General features: G+C 42.2%; 1 protein-coding gene and 1 non-coding gene across 2 annotated transcripts in view; both read right to left on the reverse strand.

Moving 5' to 3' along the window:
- The window catches only part of LOC111954902 (chloride channel protein 1-like), a 36,455-nt gene extending 14,158 nt beyond the window's left edge, over positions 1 to 22,297 (reverse strand). The window contains 12 exon segments of the mRNA XM_070436117.1: positions 2,878 to 2,979; positions 3,343 to 3,427; positions 3,653 to 3,778; positions 4,039 to 4,067; positions 4,069 to 4,115; positions 4,335 to 4,415; positions 4,514 to 4,608; positions 4,611 to 4,643; positions 5,279 to 5,407; positions 8,654 to 8,785; positions 9,072 to 9,375; positions 22,203 to 22,297. Of these exon segments, the coding sequence (XP_070292218.1) occupies positions 2,878 to 2,979; positions 3,343 to 3,427; positions 3,653 to 3,778; positions 4,039 to 4,067; positions 4,069 to 4,115; positions 4,335 to 4,415; positions 4,514 to 4,608; positions 4,611 to 4,643; positions 5,279 to 5,407; positions 8,654 to 8,785; positions 9,072 to 9,375; positions 22,203 to 22,253 (1,214 nt within the window). The 5' untranslated portion in view covers positions 22,254 to 22,297.
- LOC111955411 (U7 small nuclear RNA) lies at positions 17,481 to 17,533 on the reverse strand. The gene has a single exon (XR_002876128.1). It is a non-coding gene; the product is annotated as a U7 small nuclear RNA (small nuclear RNA).

Below are 22,297 nucleotides of genomic sequence, written 5' to 3' on the forward strand. Positions count from 1 at the left end.
GAAAAGGGATTAAAAACTCTATGTTCCAACCCTATGTCCCTGTGGTTYTCTGTAGCTCGGCTAGTAGAGCACGCTTCGGCACTTGCAACGCCAGGATAGTGGGTTCGATTCCTGGGACCACCCGTGTGTAAAATGTATGCACACATGACTGCAAATAGCTTTGGATAAAAAATGTCTGCTAAGTGGCATACAGTGCCTTCAGAAAGTATTCACACCCCGTTACTTTTTCCACATTTTGTTGTGTTACAGCCTGAATTTAAAATGGATTACATTTAGATTTTGTGTCACTGATCTACACACAATACCCCGCAATGTAAAAGTGGAATTATGTTTTTAGAATGTTTTACAAATGAATACAAATGAAAAGCTGAAATGTCTTGAGAGTGTAAGTATTAAACCCCTTTGTTATGACTAGCCTAAATAACTTCAGGAGTAAAAATGTGCTTAACAAGTCACATAATAAGTTGCATGGACTAACTCTGTGTGCAATAATGGTGTTTAACAAGATGTTTTAATGACTACCTCATCTCTGTACCCCACACATACAATTATCTGTAAGGTCCCTTAGTCGAGCAATGAATTTCAAGCACAGATTCTACGACAAAGACCAGGGAGGTTTTACAATGCCTTGCAAAGAAGGACACCTATTGGAAGATAACACAAAAAAAACAGACATTGAGTATCCCTTTGAGCATGGAGAAGTTATTATTTACACTTTGGATGGTGTATCAATACACCCAGTCACTACAAAGATACCAGGGGAGGCTCCTCAGAGGAGGAAGGGGAGGACCATCCTCCTCAGTGAATTTCATAAAAACAAACATTTTAAAACATTTTAAAACGTTATCCTTTTTAGATAAAACTATGCTAAATTTAATCACACGCTGCTAAAACAAAACAGGGATAAACATACCTGAATTTGTCCAATACAAACTCACATTTGCAACTGTTGGACTAATTATTACACCCTATATCAGCTAGATGCAGGCAAGAGTGGTAGGTGGTATTGAATGTGTCACTGTCTGTCCATGTGTCACTGTCTATCACCTCAAACTTCTCTCTCGACCTGTGTGCACTTACGTTGTAAACTTTCATTCATAGGCTAGGTTGCAGCAACCTCATGATGGGTATAGGGAAAATTGGAGTATCATGTAGTAGCCTAACCCATCAATTTTACATTGAACTGGGTGAATGGAATATGAATGACAGTCATCCAATACGCTGTAATAGAAAATAAGGCCATGCTCATGAGAAGCAAAAATAAAAATCGTCCTCCCTCATCTTAAATGGCACTGACCGCCACTGAAAGATACAGGCGTCCTTCCTAACTCAATTGATGGAGAGGAAGGAAACCGCTCAGGGATTTCACCATGAAGCCAAATGGGGATTTTAAACCAGTTACAGAGTTTAATGACTGTGATAAGAGAAAACTGAGGATGTATCAACAGCATTGTAGTTACTCCACAATGCTAACCTAAATGACAGAGGGAATCGAAGGAAGACTGTACATAATAAAAAATATTGCAAAACATGCATCCTGTTTGCAATAAGGCACTAAAGTAATACTGCAAAAAATTTGACAAAAATATATATGAGTTATATTTTTGTCMTRAATACAAAGCATTWTGTTTGGKGCAAATCCAACACAACACATCACTGAGTACCACTCTTCATATTTTCAAGCATGGTGGTGGCTGCATCATGTTATGGATATGCTTGTCATCAGCAAGCACTAGGGAGTTTTTTAGGATAAACAGAAAAGGAATAGAGCTAAGCACAGGCAAGGTCCTTGAGGAAAACCTGGTTCAGTATGCTTTTTCTAAGAGACAATTGGATACAAATCCACCTTTCAGCAGGACAATAATCTAAAACACAAGGCTAAATATACACTGGAGTTACTTACCAAGACGACATCAAATGTTCCCAAGTGGCCGAGTTACAGTGTGGACTTAAGTTGGATTGAAAATCTATGRCAAGACTTGAAAATGGATGTCTAGCACTGATCAACAACCAACTTGACAGAGCTTGGAGATTTAAAAAATAATAATGGGCAAATATTGTACAGTCCAGCTTTGCAAAGCTCTTAGAGACTTACCCAGAAAGACTATAATCGCTGCCAACGCTGATTCTAACATGCATTACCTGAGGGGGTTGAATACTTATCTTATCAAAATATATTAGTGCTTTATTTTCGAAGCATTTTTCTTCCACTTTGACGTCACAGAGTAGTTTGTGTAGATTGTTGACAATTAAATCAATTCTAATCCCACTTTGCAACACAACAAAATGGCGATTAAGACACGGGTGTGAATACTTTATGAAGGCACTTATATAACTCTCTCAATATAACTGCACCCTTTGCCATAATACCCTCTTCACAAATGTCCTGCTTCTCCTCCTATAAGATAACTACTTCCCTCTTTCTCCCAGTAGGACATGCCTAAGAACAAGCACCAATTTAACATTCTCAAAGCTGACAGTGTAATTACATCCTCCTGGTCTCTGTTGGTCTAATTCCAGTGTTCCCATCCATCATCTTCCCTACAGTGTAACAATGTTCAGCTCTGACAAAAGCAGCTGCACTGGTTGCTGCTAAATCATTCATTTGTATTGGAGCGAGAGTGTAACTAGTTTCTTTTTCAGAGACCACTAATTGCTTATAGATGGATCGATCAATGTCTGGATGATGGGTTTGATTGTCTGTTTTTGTCAAATGCACCAGTCGGCAACAAGAATTTGTTTGGAGAAAGACAATGAATGATTCTATTCCATTCTATTCCATTCTACTAAGTCCCTAGCCTGATCCTCCCCAATTCAGGTTTGCATTTTCCTCATGTGTCTCATCAAAATACATCACCTCCCGTCCCTTTAACTCACTGTCTGGTGAGGAAGCGTGTCATGGCGTTGGGTTTCCTCATGAACAGCACCACCTGGCGGTTCAGCCAGACGAAGAAGGCCCCCAGGAACCCGCAGGAGATCCTGCAGTGACAACCACCAGCACCTTTACCTCACTCACTCTCAAGGTTCAAATAAGAACAAGAGAAGGTACATTTTCTGAATAATATACAGTATGTGTGCCTGCTTCAGATTTAAGTTTAGCTAGTGTTGATCTAGCCTGTAATATAGTTTTTTTCTAGATCTGTAATCTAGGAAGCTGAAGCAAGCACACTAGCAAGCAAACCGTTCACACCATCTCCGTTCTTAAAATAACGACCAATAAAAGAGCTTTATGGCACATAGAATGAGATTAGGCATTCGTGTTGGGTTGTGACAAAGAACTACACACAGTGTGGTCACCGTGCCCTCACCACGCTCCTGGGGGCTCTCGACCCTTTCTCTCACCCGATGACGGCAAATGCAGGCAGCTCCTGGAGGTCAAAGGGGAAGTCCATGCGGAACTTGGTGCGGAAGAGAGCAGTGATGGTGACTGTGGTGGATGAAGAGACAGGGGGTGCAGGGAAATAGAGAGATAGAGAGTCTTAGAACTTATACATTAACATTATACTATGTATCATATATAGTTCAACAGAAGTCCACATCCCTTCACTTTTTCCACATTTTGTTGTGTTACAGCCTGCATTTTAAATAAACTAAATGTAGATTTCTTGTCACTGGCCTACACACAATACCTGCATGTAGTTCATTGACCCACCTGCATCTTTGTTGAACACAGAGAGCACTCTGAATATGAAGGCACTGAAGGTGGCGGCGAAATAACCTCTCCAGTAGTTCCTCACAGCAAAGTAAGTGGACGTCACCTCTATACTGAACAGCACCCCTGGTGGAAGGACAGGATCAGCGCAAGAGAGAGGTCAAGTATCAGTCAGATATCATATCAGAAAATGTGGCACATAGTTTAACTCTAGATCGCGTTTTGAAAACTTTCTATGGACGACCTGTCACAAATACATAACTGAGGCAATTTCAACACCATGCCTATATTGATTGTCGACACATGACATTTGCTTGAGCTGATTTTGTAGCTTGCTTTCCAATAGATGAATGGAAGGTGAATTGAAAAGGAAAATAGTGTTGTACCTCCAAGAGGGGTACCGAAACAGCAAGCCACCCAACCGCAACGCCAACTTAAGGATGTCTGTGTAGCAGTATGGGCTCTACTGACACACAGAGAGACGGCGACAGAGAGAGGGCAGAAGAGATGTACAGAGGAAGGGAAGACAGATAGAGGGAAAGGGGAAGGGATCCCACACAAGTAGACAAGGACCGAGGGAGGAAAAGAGAAGCTCAATGGAAAACATCTAAAAGTATAATGCGAAGTGATCCGACAAAACTGTAATGTCCGTGTTCTCAATGTTGGTCAAGTAACTGCTAACCTGATGGACTCCTGAGAAGAACGTCATACACTTGCTCAGCACAGCAGCACAGATGCTGGCGATATGAACAAATGGGCCTTGGGAAACAAAAGTGGAAGACAAGGGGCAGAAACAGGAACTTGTAGAGGCTTTTAGACAGCTGTAATCAGGGAACAGATGTGAGTGTGTGTAACCCACCTCTTTCCCACTGGAATCCCACTGCCCAGACCTGCAGTCAGACCAATGACCTTGGCAGTAAAAGCCCTGACAGTCAGATACTCCTTCAACACTACGCTCTGAGAATGGTCTTCAGCTCAGGAATACCAGAGCCTGAGAGAGAGAGAGAGAGACAGAGACAGAGACAAGAGAGAGGAGAGAGATAGAGAGAGAGAGAGAGAGAGAGAGAGAGAGGAAGAAGAGAGAGGAGAGAGAGAGAGAGAGAGAGAGACGAGAGGAGAGAAGGAGAGAGAGAGAGAGAGAGGAGAGAGAGAAGAGAGAGAAGGAGAGGGGAGAGAGAGAGAGAAGAGAGAGAAGAGAGAGAGAGAGAGAGAGAGAGAGGGGAGAGGGAGGAGGGAGAGGGAGAGGGAGAGGGGAGGGGAAGGAGAGGGAGAGGGAGAGGGAGAGGGAGACAGACAGAACCAGACCGACCGACAGACAGACAGACAGACAGACAGACAGACAGACAGACAGGGTGGGGAGGTGGAAAGAGGTCAGGGAAGAGGTAGAATTACAAAACTGTTGTTTTACAGGAAAACCAAATATATGTTTGTCTCAGAACGACAAGGAAAGGTCATAGCTCTAGATAGACAGTGAGGACATCAGTGTGTGAGGACAGGACTAGGTAGGTACACAAGCAGAGAGGGGAGAAGATCAATGGATAACGGATTGTGGGTAACAGGTCATTAGGGGTGGCGAGTGATGGGGAAAGTAAACCGTAAGCATTGAGTGAGTGAGCGGGTACACACCGATGGCTTGCGGGGCGACCAGGTGGCAGAAGAAGGAGGCGAACATGATGAGCGCCATGGGATAGCTGACCCAAGCCAGGTACTGGAGCAGGACATTACCCCTCAGCTCCCAGTGAATCCACTTATACACTGACATGGGGACAGTGGGGGAAGGATGAAGGGGGAAGGATGAAGGGCAATAGGGAGGAGGAAATGAGGGGAAGACACAGAACAAGGGGTGAAGATGAGGGAAGAGGATGGAGGATAAGGTAAGGGAGGTGAGAAGAGAGGAGTTGGTTATGACAGGGCAGACACTGACACAGACAGTTACAAAGAAAATACACTAAGATGCCCTATTTCTTGGATGAACTGTCAATCCATCTGGACTCTTTTGTAGATGATTCTCTTGCCATTAGTAATATTCTGTAAGAGAGGCACTGACTTGCTTAGCTTCACCGTGTTTCATCGAAATGTACACTGTAAAAAAAAGATATTGAGATTCAGTCAAAATGTCTAGTACTATCTAGCCAAGTCAACTAAATTTGTTACATTTGTTGAGTTGACAAAATATTAAGTTGAGTTCACTTCAAAATGTCAAAGCTTATCAAATCGAGTTAGCAAAAAACAATGTTTACTCAACTTAGAAATTCACAACCATGAAGTCAAATCAACTGAAGCAACAGACCACTTGACCTTTTTCCACATTTTGTTACGTTACAGCCTTATTCTAAAATGGATTAAATAGTTTTTTTCCCCTCATCAATCTACACACAATATCCCATAATGACAAAGCAAAAACAGGTGTTTAGAAATGTATACATATTTATAAAAAAAATTAATAATGAAATATCACATTTGCATAAGTATTCAGACCCTTTACTCAGTACTTTGTTCAAGCACCTTTGGCAGCAATTACAGCCTTGAGTCGTCTTGGGTATGACGCTACAAGCTTGGCACACCTGTATTTGGGGAGTTTCTCCCATTATTCTCTGCAGATCCTCTCAAGCTCTGTCAAGTCTGATGCGGAGCGTCGCTGCACAGCTATTTTCAGGTCTCTCCAGAGATGTTCGATCAGGTTCAAGTCCGGGCTCTGGCTGGGCCACTCAAGGACATTCAGACACTTGTTCCGAAGCCACTCCTAGGTTGCCTTGGCTGTGTGCTTAGGGTTGTTGTCCTTTTGGAAGGTGAACTGTTGCCCCAGTCTGAGGTCCTGAGCGCACATGGAGCAACTTTTCATCAGTGAKMTCCCTGTACTTTGCTCCGTTCATCTTTCCCTTGATCCTGACTGGTCTACCAGTCCCTGCCGCTGAAAAAACATCCCCACAGCATGACGCTGCCACCACCATGCTTCACCATAGGGATGGTGCCAGGATTCCTCCAGATGTGATGTTTGGCACAAAGACATCAATCTTGCATTCATCAGACCAGAGTATGTTGTTTCTCATGGTCTGAGAGTCCTTTAGGTGCCTTTTGGCAAATGACAAGCGTGTGGTCATGTGCCTTTTACTGAGGAGTGGCTCCCGTCTGGCCACTCTACCACAAAGGCCTGATTGGTGTAGTGCTGCAGAGATGGTTGTCCTTCTGGAAGGTTCTCCCATCTCCACAGAGGAACTCTGGAGCTCTGTCAGAGTGACCATTGGGTTCTTTGTCACCTCCCTGACCAAGGCCCTTCTCCCCCGATTGCTCAGTTTGGCTGGGCGGCCAGCTCTAGGAAAAGTATTGGTGGTTCCAAACATCTTCCATTTAAGAATGATGGAAGCCACTGTGTTCTTGGTGATCTTCAATGCTGCAGAAATGTTTTGGTACCCTTCTCCGGATCTGTCCCTCGACACAACGGAACTCAACGGTCAATTCCTTCGACCTCATGGCATGGTTTCTGCTCTGATTTGCACTGTCAACTGTGGGACCTTATATAGACAGGTGTGTGCCTTTCCAAGTCATGTCCAATCAATTGAATTCAAGTTGTAGAAACATCTCAAGGATCATCAATGGAAACAGGATGCAACTGAGCTCAATGTCGAGTCTCCTAGCAAAGGGTCTGAATATGTAAATAAGTTTTATCTGTTTTTTATTTTGTATAAATGTGCAAAAATGTCTAAAAMCCTTTTTCACGTTGTCATTATGGGGTACTGTGTGTAGATTGCTGGGAAAAAAATATTGAATCTATTTTAGAATAAGGCTGTAAAGTAACAAAATGTGGAAAAAGTGAAGGGGTCTGAATACTTTCCGAATGCACTGTAACAGTAGTGCTGATTGAAAGTGTCAAGTTCAGATTATTTCAACGTATTTTTGTGGGGCCGAGCTCATTAGAATAATACCCAGCATGACATTTAGCAGACGTTTTTATCCAGAGCAACTTCAGTTGAAGGTAGATTTTTTTTAAAGTAACAAGTAAAACGTTTCTGTCACTGTTGCTGAGAATGCCATTGCAGTTAAAGTGATCTGTTGATTGGTTGACATTACTCAGTACACTGAAAAACTCACACATGGTGAAGAGACAGATGGGAGGGTAATGTTCCTTACTGAAATCTCTATTATATAATTTCAAAGACTTAGTCAGTAATTTTCAAAGTATTGTTTCAACTGTAAAGGAAGTTGACACAACTTTACATTTTAAGGCAGCCTGGTTGCAAATTTAAAACAACATAGTTTTGTTTTTCTGACAAGCAAATACTTGTCCTCTACACTTAGGAATTTGTCAAAACAACTTCTGTTGCTTTGTTAGCGGTAACAAAAATATTCAGTTGAAGCACATTGATTTGACTAAAATTATCAAGTTCACACAACAAGTTATTAAATCCTAATTTGTGAGTTCTGCTTATTTTACTAGGATGAAGTAACATTAGAATAAGTAAACTCCACACAAAATCCAGATTGGACTTGAAATTAAATTTTAAGGCAGCTTGGTAACAAACTTTTGTAAGCTATACAGTGTACAGATGTGTATCGTCCACGTATCAGAGAAAATTTACTCTGTGTTTATGAATAACATCACTGAGAGGTAGCATATAAAATTTGCACAGTAGGGGTTCAAAAACAGAGCCTTGAGGGATTCCATTACACAAACTTCACTCAACCCCCTAATTTGGGTAATGACTATAAACATAATTTATCATTTTAAATGTAACGTTTTGCAATGTTTGTTTTGCAAGATTCATTTTGCATATCAGGTTACCGCTGAACTGTTTTGCAACACTTTTTGATAATCACTCATCCTAACCCTCAACAATAAGCAACCAGGTGTCTTGTTAGATAACTATTTACGCTATAAAAGCATTYGTGCAACTGTATGAATTGCCGGTTCAGTGGCTTGAATGCAAGCATTGTAAAAAAACATATCTCATCATCATAAAACAAGATGGTTTAGTGTGTGTTGCATTGTGGGTATTGTAGTACATTGTAGACTCTTGGCACTGGTGTAGTCCATGGTCCAGCTGACCAGCGCCATTGAGATGCCCAGCAGCACCAGAAAGATCCAGTCCTCTCCCAGCTTGGTGACCAGGAACCTCTGCACACGTGCTACACAGTCTGAGAAAACACCACGACAGACGATCATTCACAATGATGCTTCAAATACATGTGTACTTTTTAACTATACAGTGTAAAAAGGTCATCAATTCTAAAATGAGATTTGATTTTAATACAACAATAACCAGTTTTGTTCAGTGTTCATGTTCAACTATTGATCGCTAGCTAACACTTTTGAAAGTGCAACATTAACTCTGAGTATTGTGGGGCAATAAAGACACTTTTAACTTGAACCCTGTTAGAGTCAATTTAACATCTGCGACTTTATTGAGCACTGACTCCTCACCTCGGCACTTTGAGTAAGAGCGACGTCTCTTTGTAGACAAAGGGTTGCCTTGCTCTGTAGCCATTTGTGCACGTCCCACCTCGTCTGAGTGATGCCGACGCCTGTGCCTGCTGTGGTGCACGTGTCCATGTGTGTGACTGTGGTGGTGGCCATGGTGGTGGCCGTGGTGATGGTGGCCATGGTGATTGTGCGGATGGTGGCCATGGTGATGGTGATGGTGTTTCTTCCATTGTCTCTCTGTCAGAAGTCGGGTGGTCTCTCTCCGGCCAGACCCACCCGGGGGCTCACGGTATTCCCCATACAGCTGAAAGTGACAGGAGGATGAGAGACTACAGTACATTACCCATATGTTCATGAACAAAGGCCTACAATGAAGACCCGCCGAAAATGTAGTTCAGGTAAGGTTAGGGGGACARCATTCTATTTTGGGAAAATAAAGAACAATAGTTTAAGATATTTTAATTTGCTCTGAATGTGTATATTTTAAAGACAATATATATCATGCAGTATATATAGTATTATTATTACATACAGTACATGTACACATAACAGTTCATATACAGTACCAGTCAAACGTTTGGACACACCTACTCATTCAAGGATTTTACTTTATTTTGACTATTTCCCACATTGTAGATGTAAGGTTCTGTATTTATTTTCTTTGTCAACCTTGTGTTCTGTTTCGTTGTGTTCTTGAACGTAGCCCTGTTTCTTTGTGTTCTGGAACGTAGCCCTGTCTTTCATTATTGTTCATTATTTCACCTGTGTTAGTTACGCACCTGGTCTCATCAGCTCCTTATTTAGTTCAGTTCATTCTGTTAGTGCCTTTGTGAGGTATTGTTCGTTTTGACTCTACTAAGCCTTTTCCTAGCTCGTTTGTGAGAACCAGTTATAGCATTCAGTCCTAGTTTTGATTCACTTGCCTGTTTGCCTACCTGTGCATGACCATTGCCTGTCTGTGACCACGATTTCTGCCTTCTGTGAAGGTGAAATAAACACCTGCCGTGCTCTGTGTGTGACTCTAGACCTTTTTCACCCGGAGCATTCATAACAGTAGAATAATAGTGAAGACATCAAAACTTTGAAATAACATGTGGAATCATGTAGTAACCAAAAAAGTGTTAAACAAATCAAAACATATTATGTGTGTCTTGTGAATTTGTGGAATTTCTTTCCTTTTTAATGCATTTGAGCCAATCAGTTGTGTTGTGACAAGGTAGGGGTGGTATACAGAAGCCCTATTTGGTAAAAGACCAAGTCCATATTATGGCAAGAACAGCACAAATAAGCAAAGAGAAACGGCACTCCATCATTACTTGAAGACATGAAGGTCAGTCAATCTGGAAAAATTTCAAAAACGTTTCGTTTTTCAAGTGCAGTCGCAAAAACCATCAAGGGCCATGATGAAATTGGCTCTCATCAAAAACGCCACAGGAAAGGAAGACCCAGAGTTACCTCTGCTGCAGAGAATAAGTTCATTAGAGTTACCAGCCTCAGAAATTGCAGCCCAAATAAATGCTTCACAGAGATCAAGTAACAGACCCATCTCAACATCAACTGTTCAGAGGAGACTGCGTGAATCAGGCCTTCATGGTCAAATTGCTGCAAAGAAACCACTACTAAAGGACACCTATAAGAAGAGTTTTGCTTGGGCCAAGAAACAAGAGCAATGGACATTAGACCGGTGAAAATGTGTCCTTTGGTCTGATGAGTCCAAATTTGAGATTTTTGGTTCCAACCACCRTGTCTTTGTGAGACACAGAGTAGGTGAACAGGTGATCTCTGCATGTGTGGTTCRCACCATGAAGCATGGAGGAGGAGGTGGGATGGTGTGGGGGTGCTTTGCTGGTGACACTGTCAGTGATGTATTTAKAATTCAAGGCACACTTAATCRGCATGGCTACCACAGCATTCTGCAGCGATACGCCATCCCATCTGGTTTGCGCTTAGTGGGATTATCATTTGTTCTTCATCAGGACAATGACCCAACGCACCTCCAGGCGGTGTAAGGGCTATTTGACCAGAAGGAGGGTGATGGAGTGCTGCATCAGATGACTTGGCCTCCGCATTCACCCAACCTCAACCCAATTGGGAGGGTTTGGGATGAGTTGGACCGCAGAGTGAAGGAAAAGCAGCCAATAAGTGCTCAGAATATGTGGGAACTCCAAGACCGTTGAGAAAATAATTCCAGGTGAAGCTGGTTGAGAGAATGCAAAGCGTGTRCAAACCTGTCATCAAGTCAAACGATGGCTACTTTGAAGAATCTAAAATCTAAAATATATATATTTTTAAATGTAACACTTTTTTGCTTTCTAAATGATTCCATATGTTATTTCATCGTTTTGATGTCTTCACTATTATTCTACAATGTAAAAAATAGTAAATAGTAAAAATAGTAAAAATAAAGAAAAAACATTGAATTAGTAGRTGTGTCCAAACTTTTGACTGGTACTGTATGTTATGAAAATATATAAATATAATGTGAATGGTCATGTATCAAAGAAGAACTTAAAATAAATAAACATTATTTTTTGTTTCAGAATGTGGGAGAGTTCAAGTGTCATAATGTACAGTGAGCTCCAAAAGTATTGGGACAGTCACACATTTTTTGTTGTTTTGGCTCTGTATCCACAAATAGCATACCCCCCAAGATATTATAACCTCTCACCATTACAATAGCAGGGGAGGTTAGCATTTTTTKGGGGGGGTGTGATATTTATGCCTCTGTAATGTTCTCACTCATCATTATTCACGATTCATTCAGGATTATCCGTAATCATGGTAGCATCCACAGGAATGTAGAAGTGTTAAGAAACATATTTTATTCTTATTTACAATAAAATTGACTCCAAAATAATACATTAAATTATTTACCATTAATTTCTATTGGGCACAAAGTAATGGTAGCATCCACATTAATCCAAAGTGCTGGAATACAGAGCCAAAACAAATCAAAAATGGTCACTGTCCCAATACTTTTGGAGCTCACCGTATTCTGGCTGACGGGTCATGCAGAAAGACAAAACTCCTCGACATGTTGACTTTAAATCTCGTAGAGAGGAAGCATGGGTCTACATTTGGATTAATTACCTCTGGACCGCATCCAGACATCTGGCAAAGAGATAACTCCACCACTCAACTCTCTCACACACAGAAACATGGACATACTTTCAAAAACACATACATGCCACACTAAAATAATGTCCTGKTATGTAATACATCTAATACTACATGACTTGGCTTTTATCATGGTGTAATTACAATACATGGAATGTATCTTTTTGAGTGATTTTACATTAGTTTCTTACGGGGGTGGGGGGAGCAGGGGGTTGGTGAGCTACTATACCAACCAAAGATCAAGCCAAGATTCAAGGTATTTGATCCTGTATCAGACAAGACTAGCAGTGGGTTGTGGGTAARTATTTCACCCACGTTGTAATCATGACAGACACATTTCACAATCAAACTGGAGAGGTGGTAAATATAACATCCCATGCCAATTCTAAACRGAAGAGGACATATTCTAATTCACTTGCATAAACGGTCAATCAAGTCCACTAATTACTATGATAAAAACACAATCAAACAGCAGACAATCTTGTAAGGAACATGTCAACGCCAATATTTTCCAAACTAACAGTTCGATGGTCTTCAAAACGACACTGTTACTGTTTAATTTGCATGATATTGTTTTAGTGGCTCAATTTATTTATTTTTATTTTCATTTCACCTTTATTTAACCAGGTAGGCCAGTTGAGAACAAGTTCTCATTTACGACTGCGACCTGGCCAAGATGAAGCAAAGCAGTTTGACACAAACAACAACACAGAGTTACACATGGAATAACCAAACGTACAGKCAAAAACACAATAGAAAAAARATATATACAGTGTGTGCAAATGAGGTAAGATCAGGGAGGTAAGGCAATAAATAGGCTGTAGTGGCGAAGTAATTATAGCAAATATAGCAAAAAAAARRAWWAMMAWWWKGRRRWKGGSYWWTTWWMAGATGGGCTATGTACAGGTGCAAYGATCTGTGAGCTGCTCTGACAGCTGATGCTTAAAGTTAGTGAGGGAGATATRAGTCTCCAGCTTCAGTGATTTTTGAAATTCATTCCAGTCATTGGCAGCAGAGAACTGGAAGGGAAGGCGGCCAAAGTAGGAATAGGCTTTGGGGGTGACCAGTAAAATATACCTGCTGGAGCGCGTGCTACGGGTGGGTGCTGCTATGGTGACCAGTGAGCTGAGGTAAGGCGGGGCTTTACCTAGCAAAGACTTATAGATGACCTGGAGCCAGTGGGTTTGGCGACGAATATGAAGCGAGGGCCAGGAAACGAGAGCATACAGGTCGCAGTGGTGGGTAGTATATGGGGCTTTGGTGACAAAACGGATGTCACTGTGATAGACTGCATCCAATTTGCTGAGTAGAGTGTTGGAGGCTATTTTGTAAATGACATCGCCAAAGTCAAGGATCGGTAGGATAGTCAGTTTTACGAGGGTATGTTTGGCAGCATGAGTGAAGGAGGCTTTGTTGCGAAATAGGAAGCCGATTCTAGATTTAATTTTGGATTGGACAGGCTTAATGTGAGTCTGGAAGGAGAGTTTACAGTCTAACCAGACACCTAGGTATTTGTAATTGTCCACATATTCTAAGTCACAACCGTCCAGAGTAGTGATGCTGGACGGGCGGGCAATTGCAGGTAGCGATCGGTTGAAGAGCATGCATTTAGTTTTACTTGCATCTAAGAGCAGTTGGAGGCCACGGAAGGAGAGTAGTATGGCATTGAAGCTCGTCTGGAGGTTAGTTAACACAGTGTCCAAAGAAGGGCCAGAAGTATATAGAATGGTGTCATCTGCGTAGAGGTGGATCAGAGAATCACCAGCAGCAAGAGCAACATCATTGATGTATACAGAGAAAAGAGTCGGCCCGAGAATTGAACCCTGTGGCACCCTCATAGAGACTGCCAGAGGTCCGGACAACAGGCCCTCCGATTTGACACACTGAACTCTGTCTGAGAAGTAGTTGGTGAACCAGGCGAGGCAGTCATTTGAGAAACCAAGGCTGTTGAGTCTGCCGATAAGAATGTTGTGATTGACAGAGTCGAAAGCCTTGGCCAGGTCGATGAATATGGCTGGACAGTATTGTCTTTTATCGATGGCGGTTGTGATATAATTTAGGACCTTGAGCGGGGCTGAGGTGCACCCATGACCAGCTCGGAAACCAGATTGCATAGCGGAGAAGGTACGGTGGGATTCGAAATGGTCGGTGATCTGTTTGTTTACTAGGCTTTCGAAGACCTTAGAAAGGCAGGGTAGAATAGATATAGGTCTGTAACAGTTTGGGTCTAGAGTGTCTCCCCCTTTGAAGAGGGGGATGACCACGGCAGCTTTCCAATCTTTAGGGATCTCAGACAATACGAAAGAGAGGTTGAACAGGCTAGTAATGGGGGTTGCAACAATTGCTCCATACATTTTCCCTGACAACCAAAAGCATTACTTACATTCTGAATGCTTAACAGAACAGGAAAATTGTGAAATTCACGCACTTATTGTAACAAKGTGCACTGAGAGTCGGGAAGCAAGTTCAGGGAGTGAGTGTTTTAATAAATAAACACAACATAATACAAACAAACAAGAACATAGAGCCATCTGCTTTGCTTAAGATCAGGAATTTGAAATTATTTATACTTTTACTTCTACTTTTGATACTTAAGTATATTTTAGCAATTACATTTATTTTTGATACTTAAGTATATTTAAAACCAAATACTTTTAGACTTTTACTCAAGTAGTATTTTACTGGGTGACTTTCACTTTTACTTGAGTAACTTTCTATTAAGGTATCTATGCTTTTACTCAAGTATGACAATTGGGTATTTGTTCCACCACTGGTCATAATACAGTTCAGTTAATGTGAGGTTCCATGTAAAACACAAATAATCGAATGATTCATGTTTGCTTATTACCGAGACACTATGTGCAGCCTCCATTGTTGTAGTCTACATGTAATGTCCTTTAAAGCAATTCTTATACACAACATTGCCAAAAGTAGGTGGACACCTGCTCATCAAACATCTCATTCCAAAATCATGGTCATTAATATGGAGTTGGTCCCCCCTTCGCTCCACTYTTCTGGGAAGGCTTTCCACTAGACATTGGAACATTGCTGTGGGGACTTGCTTCCATTCAGCCACAAGAGCATTATTGAGGTCGGGCACTGATGTTGGGCGATTAGGCCTGGCTCGCATTCGGCGTTCCAAATAATCCCAAAGGTGTTCGATGGGGTTGAGGTCAGGGCTCTGTGCAGGCCAGTCTAGTTCTTCCACACCGATCTTGACAAACCATTTCTGTATGGAGCGCTTTGTGCACGGGGGCATTGTCAAGCCTAAACAGGAAAGGACCTTCCCCAAACTGTTGCCACAAAGTTGGAAGCACAGAATCGTCTAGAATGTCAATGTAAGCTGTAGCATTAATATTTCCCTTTACTGGAACAAAGGGGCCTATCCTGAACCATGAAAAACAGCCCCAGACCATTATTGCTCCTCCACCTAACTTTACAGTTGGCAGTACGCATTCTCCTGGCATCCGCCAAACCCAGATTAGTTTGTCGGATTGTCAGATGGTGAAGCCTGACTCATCACTCCAGAGAACGTGTTTCCACTGCTCCAATGGCGGCGAGCTTTACACCACTCCAGCCGACGCTTGGCAATGCGCGTGGTGATCTTATGCCTGTGCGAAGACCCCGATGAACAGTTGTTGTGCTGACGTTGCTTCCAGAGGCAGTTAGGAACTCGGTAGTGAGTGTTGCAATGGAGGACAGAGGATTTTTACGAGCTACAGCACTCGGCGGTCCCGTTCTGTGAGCTTGTGTGGCCTACCACTTCGCTGTTGAGCCGCTGTTGCTCCTAGATGTTTCCACTTCACAATAACAGCACGTACAGTTGACCGGGGCAGATCTAGCAGGGCATAAATTTGATGAACTGACTTGTTGGAAAGGTGGCATCCTATGACGGTGCCACGTTGAAAGTCACTGAGCTCGTCAGTACGGGCCATTCTGCTGGCAATGTTTGTCTATGGAGATTGCATGACTGTGTGATCGATTATATACACCTGTCAGCAACGGGTGTGTCTGCAATATCCGAATACACTCATTTGAAGGGGTGTCCATACTTTTGGCCATGTAGTGTTGTTCCACAAAAGTGAAGGCCTACATTGCAACTCTATACTATGGCCTTTTCTCAATTGGATTTGCTGAACTCCTGCGTCCTCTCTCCTACGTCCTTCCTCGCTTCCTTTTGAAAAAGGTCTCCTCAAACCACTCATCGGTTTCCAGGCCACGGAGTAGAGAAGACGGAGGAGAGAGCGTGGAGGATGGACTTTTGCCAAAATTAGAAAAGGCATATGACACAGTGGATAGGGCATGTTGACACAAAACATCCTCCTGAAATCAGACACAGATCAATGTCAATGGGGTGCTGGGCTGCTTGGGACAATATGCAATATCGAGTAGAACCCATACATCCATACACATACTGTACCTTTGTTTAGTGAACATTTTGATCTGATCAACGTATCTTTCTCACGTAATTTACCATGGTACACCACAAGCACATAGACATCATTGAATTAGTGAAACAAAATATTTTTGGGGAAACCAACAATCTGTTGTGTGGAGTCTGAAAATCCTCTAGTATACTATGAGCGCTCAGATACAAACAACATCTGCATAGTGTAGTTGATCGCTGGTCAACATTGCGACAAGTAGTGACAAGTGGTGCCTAGCATTGACGCGTTGGGCCGGCCTTTCAATAACCTTTCAACACCTCTTAATTTAGTGTACACATACAGGTCTGTCTCTGTGGCTCCTAGAAAGAGTACTGTACTTGGTCATACACATGGAAACGTATAGCAAATAAATCACCAACATAGCATGAGATGAAACTGAGCTGCACACTCGACATGACTTCCATTGGACCAGACATATCACAGTCAGGCTTCCCATGGGATACACTGACAATAAGTATCAGACTGTATTATACCTGTATCAGCTTTCACTGTCCAACAAACCTCTTACTAGAACAATATGTTGGAAGTTGTATCATTACAAAAATAGGCACTAAGGGGTTAAAATTAGGAATTAAACAAGATAATATGAGGATGTCTTTAAAAAAAAATACTATAGTATTCACTGTAGTGTTTTTGCTGGCTTTACTGTAGTATTCACTGTAGCATACTGTATTATTTGTAGTTAAGTATAGTATAAATACTGTAGTGAAAGAAAACTGTAGTACATACTATAGTAATTAATGTAGTGTTTTTGCGTATTGTAGTACACCGTAGTATTTACTGTAGTGTTTTTGCGGACATTACTGTAGTATTTACTATGTTTTATTGTCTTTGACATAGAAGCGGAGGCTTTCTCCTTGAGGAAACCTACTGGAGAAATACTAAAAGAGTACATTTTCCATAACCTGTAGGTAGGTAGGACTGGGGACTGAACTGATAGTTCAGAGCTTCTACTCTTTTCTATAACATGTAGGGAACACAATAATATGGTCTATACTTGGCATGTAGGTCTCTCATTTATGGGTGGCACAAATTGCGATATGGGGGAGGGGAATGGACAGAGTATTTACAAATTAAATACTGTAGCATTTACTATAGTTAAACAAGTGTGGTGTTTTTGCGGAAATAGTATTTACTGCGGTGTTTTTTGCGGATAATAATGTAGTATTTACTATAGTATTCTACAGTTTTCTACAACATCTATAGTAAGCATTACACGACCAAAGGATATTACAGTGTGTAATGTAGTATTCTACAGTATACTACAAAATTCTACAGTAAGCACTACACAATCGAGGGATGTGTAGTATAGTGTGTAGTATAGTTTTCTACAGTTTACTACATAATTCTATAGTAGGTACTGTAAACGGTAAACGGTAATATTTTTCATGTGGGAACTTTCCCAGCTGCCGTCTGCAGATTCTGTGGACAGGATTTAGTAACAATGAATCTTTTATAACAGTATGTTGTTGGATTTTGAATGACTGAATTCAACACAGGTATCAGTAGCAGACTTAAGGATATTATGTGTACACAAAATCCATTTGGCTGTAGTCATGGATTTACTGGGAAATACTAGCCTCCCGAAACGGAGTCAGAAATACTTTCAGTCCCCTGAAGTGCAGCAGTAAAGCCTTGTTATGCCACTTGTTATACTATACCAAGGAAGAAGAAACCTCTCTCAACCGACTCACCCCTAGAAGATAGTGCACGGTGAGATGAGCTGAAACCCCACCTGCAATTGAGTGACGATCCTCCACACACCAAAAGATACTCAAAAGAGAATCATGTTAATAATGACAAAACATCATGTCTAATAATGTTTTATAGAAACATTTGGTTTCATTCTTAAAAGATTCCATACTGTAAGTTTGATTAGAAAATATTGTTTGGGGAACTTAAAGAAATTCTCCCCCTACAGGTTCCTTTATTAGCGAGAGGTGTACCTCAAGACTTAATCCTCACTCCATTTTTATTTTCCCTATTTTTCATCAGGGTCCTTGTGTTTCCTAGTGGTTTCTGTACAAACTCAAGGCTGCCTTTCACCTTCAGGATATATTGTGGTAACATAACATCTTGGCAAACTCCTGTGACAGGAAGGCAAATCTTTTTGATGCTCACTCCTCGAACAAAGGCCATGGGTGAGTTGGAATCTTAAAGATTTCACCAAATATATATGTCTAGTAACACACAGATGTATTCACAAACATTTACTAGGCATTTACTCAACTAGCATCTAACTGCATCTAACTTAGGACAGTCAACTAACTGGTCCATGGCTGTAATGCATCACTATCATATGGCTATTGGCTATTCTACACAATATAATATACTACTAACCACTAATACACTACACAGTAGGTCACAGTAGGTCATATGCTAAAGGTTTTGTAACCATTGTAATATTATTTCAAAATGGTTAACGTCCCCATCAGTTTGCTTGTCGATACATTATGTGCCAGATCAGTCTTGTAAAGTGCCTGTATGAACACCTTATCACCAAGCTGGTCAATTTAAAAGTTCAACATATTTGATTGGTCAACATTTTCAAATTAGAAATGATACCTGTGTGCCTGATACACGTGTTTTATCCCTGCTCTCTCACAACTCCCATCAGTCTATTTCAGTCATCCTCTGCCTTTCCCTACCTCTGTCAGTACATGTAATCCCCCTCTTTCTCCATATTTCTCCTCCCCTCTGAGCCCCTCGCGCTCTTCTGCCTCTACACCTCATGCTCCTCGAACACTTTCCCTCTCTCCCCCTTTCTCACCGGGTGTAACTCTACTCTGGAAGTTATATTTAGCACCGGTGTGACCCAACGTCCACCACTACACACTTCTCCACACCTCTCCCTCTCTCTATCTCTCGCCCTCCGGGTGTATCTCTCAATCTCTCACTATCTGTCTGCTTGTTCGTCCCGCTGACCCTCAAGGATTTCTGTAAGGGGAGGTACGTGTGAATGGACCACGACATTTGGGCATGTTCGTAAAGCGGAAACCAAGCACGTTTGTCATAAAGTATACAGAGAGACATCAATCGCTCAGTGTGGATTTGATCAAAACGGCAAAATAGATTTCATCTCAATGAACATCATAACGGCTATTTTTGTAGTTTTCACAATGAAGGCACATACCTGGACACACCTGTGAGATAGTTAGGGTGGATTCAAATCAGAGAAAACAACATGAGAATAGATTATGACTCATTAGCTCGGCCTTATGACAGTTACGGATTCTGTCCGTACGTTTTTTTTTTTAGTAACAGCTTGACAATGTAACGTGAATAATTCCATGTATTACACTGTCAAGCTGTTACTGATAACTCGGATGGATAAAATATATAACGGTCATGTTATGAATGTCACGAATCCCTCCGTAACTTTTACGCACACCTGTCCCCTGTTCCCACTGATTAGTACACATGTGTGTGCCCTTTGGTTTCCATTGGGCTGTCCATTAGTGTTCCAAAGTCCGTTGGTGCGTGTGAGTACCTGTGCTGTGTTTTGGGCTTTCGTGCCCTTGTGGATTGCGCAGATGATTACGGGACTCGTCCCGTGTGTTAATCATTGTGCGCTTGTGTTATTTATTTGAGGTACTCCTCGCTCTTTTTTGGGGGGTTTCAACCCTGTGTTTTGTATACGTGTTTGTTTGGTCTTCGTCCCCGTGCCTTTACACGGCACGCCGTAATTTTGTACAATAAAAAAATCCTATTATGCATTCCTGCGTCTGTCTCCCGATCCATTATACCAACGTGACAATGAATAATCACTGTTAGCGGTTGCAGGGCTTTCCCCTGCATGTCGGGCCTGACAACACCCTTAACTGTATTCACAATATAACATGTCCTCAAGTGGCAGCCTAATGGCACCAGCAGTGACACCAAAATATAAGAAGTCATTGTAGTAATAATAGTAGTAGTAGTAAAAAATAGGAATCTAACTATCTACTTTCTACTTTCTGCCTGTCTGTCTGTCTCTATCTGCCTGCCTGCCTGCCTGCCTGCCTGCCTGTCTGTCTGTCTGTCTGCCTGTCTGTATGTTTGCAGGTCCATTCATCTGCTGGTCGGCTCGACCTATAGACGCGTGACATCTATAGCAATAGGCCACATGACGGGAATGTAAAGTCAAAGTCTTCCAGAGTATTAACCACATACATTCTCTGCATGTCTGTCAACAACTCTCCACATAACTCTCTATTGTGCCTGGCAATGGCATCTTGTTCAAATGAAATGGGAGGCCCCCAGGTGATATAATTTCTTGATCCTCCCCAGCACAATGACAAGGAGAACAGAAACAAACTCCCGCTCCAAAAAAGTGGCACTTCTCAATATAGCCCGGCTCCCCGGGCGACAGTGTAAACATACGGTTATCACAGTCCACATGGCCTGCACGACACACATGTGCACCACACACACACACACACACCACGCACACGCACGCACGCACACGCACACACACACACATGTGCACACACGCACACGCGCACACACACACACACGCACACACACACACATGTGCACACACACACACGCACACACACACACACACACACACACACACACACACACACACACACACACACACACACACACACAGGACCTACAGTACATGCACACACTCCCGCACGCAGATACACAGTGCTAGACACACACACACACACCCATCACCATGTGGACACACAGACTAACAGCCTATGGCCTTAGCCAAAGCCCCACGGTATACTGTTTCCCTGTTAAACACAATACGCCACACCAATTTACATCCTGCGTGTTTCTTAAGAATCCCAAAAACTTTCTGAACGTCCAATGGTTTAAGTCCCTCCAGATGTTTTGGAACAATCTGTTCCCCGGGGTCTTAGACTACGTGACGAGCGGAGATTACAAGCATATTCCACGTGCACAATTGGGTTTATCCTTTCCCACACCACACCACATGGCTTTAAACCTAGATTTATCACCATGGAGGAAATCACACTTTCATGCACACATTTCTCCCAGGTCCATCTGAGAGCATGGAGAGGCACTTACCACCATAAAATACCAAGGAGGTAGTTGAACTAACAAACATATATTTCCTCTTAAAAATGCATTATGTTTGTGGGTAAGCAACGAAAGAACTGAAAGGTCGAGAGGCTAATGAACAGGTGGCCGAGAAAGGCAGAGAGAGAAAGAGCAAGACGGTGAGAGAGAGTTGAGACGGAGACTGAAGGTGTGTGGTCCTCAGACACACACGACACCTGTTGCCATGAGCCTGTTGCCACAGTAACAGACCTGCTAAGAGGTCTCTGTGACCACCGTGACAATACTGTGTCCCTCCCCATGCTCCCTATGCAAGAGCAGGGACGACCCGATATGTCATGCAAGAGATTGCGCAAGATTCATTTCCGAGTTCGAGATGAAGCGGCAGAGATAGGCAGCGTTACACAGTGGTACGCTGAGAGTGAATGGAATGAGATCAGAGGAGAAGTTACTGACAGAGTTACGGAGAGGGATAGGAAGTGAGAGGAGAGAGACAGAGAGATCGAGAGAGAGAGAGAGAGAGGAAAAGAGCGTGGGAGAAAGAACTGACCAGGGTCTGTTGGTATCTCAGAGCCTTCCTTTCCGACGCATCTGCGGCCATTGACACACTGTCACTGACCCAAAAATAAAGCAGCTGTCGGTCTC

The sequence above is a fragment of the Salvelinus sp. IW2-2015 genome, linkage group LG30 (genome assembly GCF_002910315.2).
Source record: "Salvelinus sp. IW2-2015 linkage group LG30, ASM291031v2, whole genome shotgun sequence".
Classification (NCBI taxonomy): Eukaryota; Metazoa; Chordata; class Actinopteri; order Salmoniformes; family Salmonidae; genus Salvelinus; species Salvelinus sp. IW2-2015.